General features: G+C 35.0%; 1 protein-coding gene across 1 annotated transcript in view; it reads right to left on the bottom strand.

Moving 5' to 3' along the window:
• Positions 1–6,512, bottom strand: part of LOC126970234 (probable Rho GTPase-activating protein CG5521) — a 57,372-nt gene extending 50,860 nt beyond the window's left edge. The window contains exons 1-2 of the mRNA XM_050816031.1: positions 6,035–6,512; positions 4,095–4,198 (exon numbers count right to left, since the gene is read on the bottom strand). Coding sequence (XP_050671988.1) covers positions 4,095–4,198; positions 6,035–6,148 — 218 coding nt within the window. The 5' untranslated portion in view covers positions 6,149–6,512. The remainder of the gene's footprint in view (positions 1–4,094; positions 4,199–6,034) is intronic.
• Positions 6,513–10,955: the final 4,443 nt, after the last annotated feature.

The following is a 10,955-nucleotide window of genomic DNA, read 5'->3' on the forward strand; positions in this document are numbered from 1 at the left end:
TTTCCGTCTTTTGTTATATTTCGTGTAGCGCTACCTCGGCTTCTAACTCTTAAGTTTTAATTTACAATTTAAGAGTTAGAAGCCGAGAGTTTTACAAAGAAACTCACATTCCCATTTATATAATTAGGAGAAAAAAATATATAAATTGAATAATCCAATCATTGTTTACGATCTGTTTCTCTGGTTATCAATTTCAAACGCGAGTCACAATTACAGAGAAAAATAATGCAGATGACGAAATTCAGTCTTTACGATATACTAAATATTTCAATTTTTTTTGCGAGGTGTGCATAAAAATTTCAATTGGTAGCTTAAATCTTCTTCTTTTAAGCCTGTTTCTACTAAAATGATGTAGGCCTGCGTCTGTCGCCAGTTAGTATATAGATACTCCCCCCCCAAGATCATCCTGCACCCGGAATCGTCTGTTCTGTCGACGTGAGCAGTAATAGTGATAGAAATACTCCAAAACTTATTTAAAACCAACAAATCAACAGATCTAGTTTTAAAAACTGGTGTAGGTAGTTTGTTTATCATGACTCCTGAAGTGACTCATGATAAATGCAATTAAATCACCGAGACATAATAAATATTAATGTTAAACTATACGACATTATAATTTATACCACGACTCATAACAGTCATTACTGGTATTACAACACGAACAACAATTGCAATATATTAATGTAGATAATTTCTGCTTAGACCAACTGCGTTTTTGTAGTATGTAGGTACTCTATTACAAAATACGAAATTTGTTTAATAAGCATATTTTAGCTCATAATTTTTATTTTTTTTTTCAGACAGGTAAACCAGAAATATCGATTTTTTTCAATTCCCAATCTTATTATTACAAATTTAAAATCGTTTCGGATTTGAAATAATCAAGAGCTATATATATATAGCTCTTGTATTTGCTGACCCAGCAAACGTTGTATTGCCAATATTAAAATCGCGATACAAAAGTAACTGTTGATCGTAGATGGGTGAAAATTTGATGTTGTATTTTTTAATGCTGACTCATAATCAAACAAATTAAAAAAAAACCTTTACATTTAGGGAAATGAAAAAGACGTCAGACCTACTCAATATGCTCACAAAATTTCATGAGAATCGGTCAAGCCGTTTCGGAGGAGTACGGGAACGAACATTGTGACACGAGAATTTTATATATATGATAACCATCTATGGTATTATTAGATATATTGTATAATTTAGTAGCCTGAGCATTAAATTATTCAGAGGCAATTTAGTTCATGTAACTTTAGATTCAATCACTGTGTTTTATTTTCGATTATTCAAAATTGAGGAATCTTCAGATTTACCTTAACAGATAGAAGGTCCGCACCGTGATATAATTTTATTGTATTGTACAAACGATTTCTACTTAGCATATATTTAATTATTGCTCTCTAGTCTCTGTGCTCGTTCATTGCTCAAAAATTGAGTTTAGAATGTGTCACCCCAGATTCTTATATAGATGTTTGTATCACAAATAGATGAATGTCCAGATTTATCTGATTGTTCTGTTTGCACTTGATTTAATTGAGGACAACATGATAGGTTCTTGTCAATTATTATCCCCAGATATCTGGTGGTATTTACACTTAACACCTTTAGGACAGAAACAATTTTCTGTATTAGTAATGTTAAATGTATGAGCAGTTAATAGTTAATATGTAATATAATTTGCTTTTGTTAGATTAAGGGTAAGTTAATTAATTTTAGCCAGTCCTGTATTAAAAGCTGCCCTTTTTCCGATGAGGTAAAAACCTAAGCCCAACTCTGTCTCCATGAAGTTAGCAAGGCAGTATCGTCGGCAAAAGAGAAGGCTTGACTATTGTTCGATTTACATTTATAAAGTATTACAGTTTCGCATTTACTTTTAATAAAGTTTTTTTATTATTTAATTATTGCAAAAATTGCGATATCGTTGGTAGTTATTCTAATTCATTGGATTCATTACTTCTTAACTATTATTGTAATATATTTCTTGTTCTGTTGCATTTTAAAATGCCATATAAGATCTATCTATAGCCACATAAATATTTAAACAGATGTCTTGCTATTTTTCAGTCTTTCTTCTTTTTCTATTCTATTTTAATTTGTAAGCCGTATCGATGATTAATGAGGTGTCAAAATGAATTCAACTGACACATTATTATTTTGTTAGGGCTTACCGCCAGTTACAGAAAGCATCTTTAAAGTTAATGTTTCATTATCAGCTGTTTTCAAGAAGCTTTCTATCTTTAGATTAACTTACTAGAGGTAGACAAATATATCGTTTTACGCTTACTCACATTTCAATAACCTATCGTCTAACATCTAACCTATATTGGAAATAACTATGGATAGATAAAATCTTGTTATTAAACGGCGACAGCAATTTATCTGTAACTAGAGGTATGTAATTGAAAACGGCCGTTAATCATATGCTATCTTTGGACTGCCAATATGAAAAAGAAAGTGACGGTATTCCATTTAATGAAACATTAACTTTAATGATGCTTTTTGCAACTAGCGAATAACCTTTCTGATTAAATATAATAATGAAGTCAAAAATATGTTTTCTTTTTGGTTTTAGCGCTGTTAAATAAGGAATAATAGATTAACTGGTTGTCTTATTATATGGGTACGTCACGACAAATAACAGCAAAAATTCATAGACAGACCTTGGCTTGAGGTCAGTCTTCTATGTGGTGTATGACGTATAAATAGCGCTATTACATAAACAGACAGAGCCGTACTACATAATATCTATTGAAATAGTATTTTCTGTTATTTTATATTCGAGCAATGCATAAATAAATAAAAAAAAATGTTCTTTGTCGAGAAAAACGACAACATGCATTTTAAATGATGACACTCTGAGAAGCAAAACCAGAGGGTTTTCAACCCTTTTGATACATCTCGATTCGTAAAGAGGGGGAAAAAATTATATACATCCAATAGAAAAATATAGATACAAATGCCTTGGAAAAAATATATAATAATATAATATGCGCGTCAAACAGCATTTTAAAATTACCGACGTTGGACAGTGAGAATATTATTACAATTAAAAAATTAAACTGCCCACTTATATTCAATTTTTAATGAAAATAAGGACGAGCAGGACGTTCAACTGATGGTAATTGATACGCCCTGCCCATCACAATGCATAACCGCTCAAGATTATTGAAAAATCGAAAAATTCAGAGCGGCACTGTATTGTAATGGACAGGGCGTATTAATTACCATCATCTGAAAGTCCTGCTCGTGTTATCCCTTATTGTCATAAAAAAAATAAGACTAGTCGGTTTAGTGCGTGGTGGTGGGGAGAGAGAGAGATATGAAGAGATATTAAAAGGTTACATATAAGGTACATTAAATCTACACAAATAAAATTTGAAAAACAAAATTTTATGAACGATGCGGGACCCGAACCGACGACCTCCGGCGTTCCGTGCCGGTGCTCTAACCAACTGAGCCAACCGTTCGAGTACCGCCTCGTTAAAAATTCTGTTTGCTTTGTTCAACTCTAATTTTAGAAGTCATCACTTAAAAAAAAGACGTGTGGCACTCGGGGACTGCCGCAGTAAAGCTATTGCATAGCATTTTTTATCAACTTATGCAATTATAATTATTTATTTATTTTATTTATGCGGTATTTTTTTTGATAAAATTAACTTTAAAAAAAGCAAACGGGAAGTGAGTAAAATTTAACTTGCAAGATTTGATTACAGACAGACAACGGGACAGGTGAAACTAAATAAAAATGCTTGTCATAATAATAAAAATTAAAAAACAGTGATAAAAAAAATAAAGAAATTAAAAAAAATTAAGATGTACCCCAGGCTCGAACTTGGGACCTTCTGCACAAAAAGCATACGTGATAACCGCTGTTCCACGGCAACTGTAATGACCGTGCCGAAATATCTATATACATCTAGTAAGTAACTGTTAGGTTATTTTCGTTACGGAATTTCTGGATTCGGTCTCCACGCTCAAGGCCCGCGATAGAAGCTATGCAATGGCCTAAAAACATAACATATTGTTTACATTAAAATCTGCCCCTACTACCATTGCGATAAATAAAGTTCAAAGAAATACGTTACCTATGTGAAGGTGGTAATGCCTCCGCCTCCAAACACCAGCCGGCCACCAGATTGAACGGAACATGTATTTCCGTGTTCCCATTGAGCGCCTGATTCGCGCTTATCTACGACAATAATAACAATGTTACGTTCTCGCTCGACACACCTCGTGTATTAAACTAAGATAAAGTTTAACAATAAATAGAATCATAGCAAAACAATAATATAATATTATTGACACTCTTATACACTATCCCCCTTATTCATAATGGTCCGCTAACTTAAAACAGCCGCTAAGGAGTGTTTTTTTTTCATTCTGACTTAGGTCAATAGAAGAAGACAGAGTGTGAATTAGCAATGCTTTAAGTTAGCAGACTATTATGAATAAGGGAGATAATATCTCGCCACAAACTAGACAAAACCTGTGCGATTGTGCGTGGGTTGCGAGACAACGATATATTTAATACAATATACTTACTTGAACATACATAAATTTACATATAAACATCCACGCCTCGTTAACAAACATCCATATTCATCATATAAATGTTTGCACCTACTGGGATTCAAACCCGGGATCTCCTGCTTAGTAGGCCGAGTCACTAACCATTCGGCTATATGGGCCGTCAAACTATTATTAAAGAGCCCTTAGTTATTTAATATAATTTTATATTGACAAAGTAATGCCGAAACGTGCGTCACTAACAGCACTTACATTAATTTAAATAAGCAATACTCCCAGCGGGATCGAACCCACGTCCGTTATTCAAGAGTGTAAAACTTATTCCATACGACCTGCGCATTGCATTTCTTTCTCAAAACAGCCCCATGGCTACACAATCCTGTTTTAATGTTGCTCGAGACTCTCCGCCATGGAACCGTTTATGTTTTAAATGAATATGAAATTTCATAAAAGTGCACTTTTTGCGACAAATACATATCAAATAAATGTAATCTATATATCCATCTTATCTTCTTCCTAAAATAGTACAGATGTTTGTTGAATGGTTGTTACCAGTGGGAGGCTCCTTTGCACAGGATGTCAGCTAGATCATGGGTACCACATCGGCGCCTATTTCTGCCATGAAGCAGTAATCTGCGTTATTGTGTTTCGGTCTGAAGGGCGCCGTGGCTAGTGAAATAACTGGGCAAATGAGACTTAACATCTTATGTCTCAAGACAAGCACAATTGTAGTGCCGCTCCGAATTTTTGGATTTTCAAGAATCCTGAGCGGCACTGCATTGTAATCGGCAGGGCGTATCAATTACCATCAGCTGAACGTCCTGCTCTTCTCGCCCATTACTGTCATAAAAATAGAAGTCTTCTTCGTTGCTTGTCCAGAGATATTTTCAAGAAATAGGTATAGATGAACAATAACATGAAGATATTTTTCGAAATGCATGCAACACCAATATTTAAATGGTTACTAAACTAACTAACTAACTAAGTTAATCAAACGCTTATTTACTTCCAAAATCAAAATTTATAGGATATAATATCATAAATTCACAAATTCTTATTTACGAAAAAAAACTTTCATTTCACAAAAAAAAGTGTTTTTATGTATGCACGCAAGAAGTTATACTTCTCTGGCCTAACAAAGCAAAAATCCTTAAATTATTTATTCCTCGTGCTATTCTACGTTTGTAGAAATAACAATACTGTAAAAATCTTGCAACGATGGCTTTAACAGTTAATTATTAAATAACGAATATGGCTGTACGGGCTTGAACCCTTTGCCTATCGTAATAATGAACGAAGAAACCAAAAAAAAAATCACGAATGTCGCAAACATCAGAAAATTTTAGGAACAAACTTCACCCTGTTACTATTGTGTTACAGTGATGCGCGCGCATCTTACAATTGCACTCTCACCATTTTTTCATAACGCGCCTAAAGAAGTATAAGTGTTTTCTGTGCTACCCTTAAAACCATTGTTATTTTACAAATCACAACGAACCCATCTCTTCCGCAGCCTCCGCAGAAGCCTTCTTCTTCCTGGCCCTCTTTCGCATTGGCAGTCCTTAAATAGTTTTGTATTGGACAACAGTTCGCACAACCTGAGCAGCACCATACACTAACACTGTCCGCGCAGTTTGAACAATAAACACAGAACGAATCAATGAACGAGATAACAGCCTTGTAAAATATCGTATTTCGCCATCTGTCAAATGTTACGAGATATCAACTGATAACTTGAAATTATTACACTCAAAATAATATTTATATTTTTCTAGGGCCAAACACTCCATAAATAAAAATATGTTTCTGGAGTCTTCTCAAATTGCAACACGGCATCTTAAGTACCAATTATATTATTTTTAATACACATAATATATAGCCACACTCACACGCGTTTTTGTAATTGAGTTGATAGAGTTCTAACTTAGTATATTTCTCATGAAACAAAACCATTTATGAGTAGTTTTATTACACTGTCACTTTGAAAATGTTCGAAATATTACCGTTGTGCATCTCTTTAAGTTATCCTCAAGAGTCAACAGTAAATTTATTATTACGATGTATAATAAATCACACATTAATGTGTCGTAGGTGTACACGCTTCGGGTCGTAAGCCCACACTGTTTACATTCTAATTTGAACATACATCAACTTGTTCTAATCATTTTACAGTTTACACTCAAGAAAGAGCCTTATGTTATGTCTCAATATTAACATTATACGTTTCTTGTATTACTTCATGCTAGTAGCATAGTTCATGGTTCTATCGTTTACGACTACAATACAACTGTAAAATTAAACCGTGGATTTTTTACACGTGTCACATAAGTAGTTTTTTTAATGAAAATAAGGGCCGAGGCGAGCAGGACGTTCAGCTGATGGTAATTAATACGGCCTGCCCATTACAATGCAGTGGTGGCCAGGATTATTGAAGAAGACAATTTTTTAGAGCGGCACTACAATTGCGCTCGTCACCTTGAAACATAAGATGTTAAGTCTCATTTGCCCAGTAATTTCACTAGCTACCGCGCCCTTCAGAGGGAAACACAATAATATTTTCACAATATTGCTTCACGGCAGAAATAGGCACCGCTGTGGTAGGGAACCTCCCCCTGGTAAACTGGGAAACACAATTTTTTCAAAAAAAAAAAAAAACAAAAGACAATTTTTGTAAAACTAAATACGTACAAGGTTGGAGGGATTGCAATATTTTATGACAGTTTTATCGCTTGCAGGCCATTGAAATGTATTATGATAATAAAAAATGTATTTAATTACATAAGAACTTATTTCATTCTTATTAAACAAATTAATTATAGAAAAATCTTTGCTACTCTATAACCCTGTCCTTTTAAAGTTATAAAAAGTCTTTTTTTTTTAAAGATAAGCAAGTAATTTAGATATTAAAAATGTACAATATAATTTCATTTAACAATGTTTAAAAATGGAGGTTATCAAGACAAGGCTAAGTATGTTTTTATAAAATAAAACTACCAAAACAGTGGTGTAAAAAAATAACCTACTTCTGTTAACAAATTATAAATAAGGTGATTTTCTTACTAAGTAAACTCTTTGGGTCTCAAGGTCCTATTATTTACCCGGTACACTTTCACCGAATAATATTTCGATTTTTGATTAGAAACTAGCTGACCCAGCAAACGTATCGCGACACAAAAGTGACTGTTGATCGTAAATGGGTCAAAATTTGAAGTTGTATGTATTTTTTAATGCTGACTCATAATCAAACAATTTAAAAAAAAATGTCAATAATTTAATAAAAAGATTTGGCGTGGAACACCCCTTAACATTTAGGGGGATGAAACTCTCTCAAAATTTCATGAGAATCGGTCAAGCCGTTTCGAAGGAGTTTAACTAAAAACACCGTGACATGAGAATTTTATATATTAGATTAATTTCGACGCCTATCTATCCGAAAATTACCAACCACACCGGATACAAATGTGTTTCGTAGGTCTTTTAGGATTTATTTTGTATTTTATTATTAATAGCTGACCCGACAGACGTTCTTCTAAATTGTACATAATAAATTAAGTACTGTTTTTTATGAATTTGTTAATAATATTCCATAAGATCAATAATTATTTCGTAAAATATGGTCCCTATTGTTATAATGAAATTGTTTCACAGCAGAACTGTCAAACCGTGCGTCAATAAATTATCTCATAACAAAACAAATATTGAAAATAAAAATAACAATTATTGGTACCAAATCGAAATAAAAACTACCCTATCTCTGAAGTTGGACTAAACTGCACTCCATGAAATAATCTCCATTAAAATCCGTTAATTAGTTTAGGAGTTCACTGGAAACAAACATCAGGACACTAATTTTTTATATATATTACTAGCTGACCCAGCAAACGTTGTTTTGCCATAAAAGTAATGAAAAAATTCTCCGACGACCGATTCTCAGACCTACCAAATATATCGTACATAAAATCTTGCAACCCTATTGCGGATCTGTGGATGGAACAGAATAATACAAAAATCGCGATACAAAAAATAGTTGTGGATCGTAGACGGGTGAAAATTTGTATGTTTTTTTTAATGCCGAATGATAATAAAATAAAAGAATTGAAAAAAATATATAATAAAAATAAATATTTAGGAGTGGGTGACCCTTATCATTTAGGGGTATGAAAAATAGATGTTTGCCGATTCTCAGACCTACCCGATATGCACATAACATTTCATTCAAATCGGTTCAGCCGTTTCGGAGGAGTTTGTTAACAAAACACCGCGACGAGAGAATTTTATATTTATTATTAAAATGTTTAAGCATTCAAATTCCATTTGCGACATAACCACGCTAGGTTTTAATTAAGCATATAAAATTGGAAAGAACACGGTCACGCTCATGTGCACGTTCAAAACACAATATTTCTAGATGTTTCTGTAGAAATTATGTACCGATAAGAAAACGAACAGTTAGGACATATTCAATGGTATTGCAGTATTAAGCAATCTGTGGTTATAACAAATTACATTATAATAATTACTGTGTTCGGGGAAAAGTGCTCGAGTATTGTTGTTTATCAGTCGCTAACCAATTCCTTGACGATATGAAAAGTGATCTTGGCTTATTATGCAATAATACCAAAAATATTTTCTCAAACTTAAAATAATGTTATCTCAATTAAATGAAAAGAAACGATATAGGTATACTATATCGTTTCTTGTGACGGGTGACTCTTTAGCGTCTTCTTCCAGTGATACTTTTTTTTTAAATTAGTCATACAATTTAGTGGCTGAAGTTTCCCCGTAAGTAGTGGGAGGCTCCTTTGCACAGGATTCCGGCTAGATTATGGGTACCACAACGGCGCCTATTGCTGCCGTGAAGCAGTAGTGTGTAAACATTACTGTGTTTCGGTCTGAATGGCGCCGTAGCTAGTGAAATTACTGGGCAAATGAGACTTTACATCTTATGTCTCAAGGTGACGAGCGCAATTGTAGTGCCGATCAGAATTCTTGGATTTTTCCAGAATTCTGAGCGGCACTGCGTTGTAATGGGCAAGGCGCATCAATTACCATCAGCTGAACGTCCTGCTCGTCTCGTCCCGTATTTTTATGAAAAAATCTTTACACACGACAGGTATAACAGAGATGCGTTGCCGGCCTTTAAAGTGCTTATTATGCTGTTTTCTTGAAGGTTCCTAAGTCGTATCTGTTCGGGAAAACCGCCGCCGGTAGTTGATTTCAGGCTGTGCGAGGCAAGAAATTTCTTTCAAAACGAGCGCTTGTAGAATGCTAGACGTCAACGTGGTGCGGATGGTATTTTGCACGTAATGTCCGGTGGTGGAATTCGGCCGCTGGAATCAACCCGAACAGCTCCTCTGAGCACTCCCCGTGATGAATGCGGAAGATGCAGAGGGAATCCACATCTCTACGCAACGCCAAAGAATCAAGCCGATCGGAGATGACTTGATCGTCAATAATTGGAGCCGCTCTTCGTTGTATGCGGTCAAATGGAAGAAGCTTGTACTGGGGAGCACCCGCCCAGAGACGAGAGCAGTACTCCATGTGAGGCCGGATTTGCGCCTTATATAGATGCAGGCGGGGGCTTATAGTGAAGTACTGTCTCGCCTTACTGAGTACACCAAGCTTTTTAGAGGCTAGTTTGTCCTTCTCTTCGAAGTGACCACGGAACTGAACGTCGCTCGATATATCCACATTGATTTATCGTGTATGACAATACAGGCCGGTGTATGAAGATACACCGTATGTACCGATGTATTGTCATCTGCATAGCAATGAATACTGCAGATTTACACCATATCATTAACAGCACGCAGCTTTGCAGGGTAACCCTGGTAGGGTTCATGGGTTTTAAGTCGGACCATGCACCGTTGATAACAACCTTGAAGCTCCGATCGGCCAAAAAACTAGTGACCCCTTTGCACATTAACCTCTCGGAAACCCATAGGATGGCAGTTTCGATATAAGCGCTTTATATCACAGGCGATCGATGTCCAAACTTACCGCCAACTCCTTCGACTCAGCCGCTTGCGCCTATTTGTGGGTGAGGTATGCTAGAAAATCACCAGTTGAGCGATCCTGACGGAAACCGTACTGGCAGTTGCTGATCAGCTGGTGCTCCTTTTCTACATTACATTACTTTTGGAGAAAATGGAGGTAATGGCAATGGGACATTAGTTGGACGAATCCGAGCGTACACGTTTCTTAGGGATCGGGTGCACTAAAGCATAATAAAAAGCTTTCCATAATTTCGGGACTATTTCAACTATTATACACAAACCCTTAATATATACAGATATTGTAAGCCTTATTCATAAATAACCGCATTGTTTTAAATTCAGGCGTTTTTGAGTTTATCGCTATCGCTAAGTTTATAATATGAAGTAATAATGTGTCATGACAGTTTTACAATTTAAGTTACG

The sequence above is a fragment of the Leptidea sinapis genome, chromosome 20 (assembly GCF_905404315.1).
Source record: "Leptidea sinapis chromosome 20, ilLepSina1.1, whole genome shotgun sequence".
Taxonomy (NCBI): domain Eukaryota; kingdom Metazoa; phylum Arthropoda; class Insecta; order Lepidoptera; family Pieridae; genus Leptidea; species Leptidea sinapis.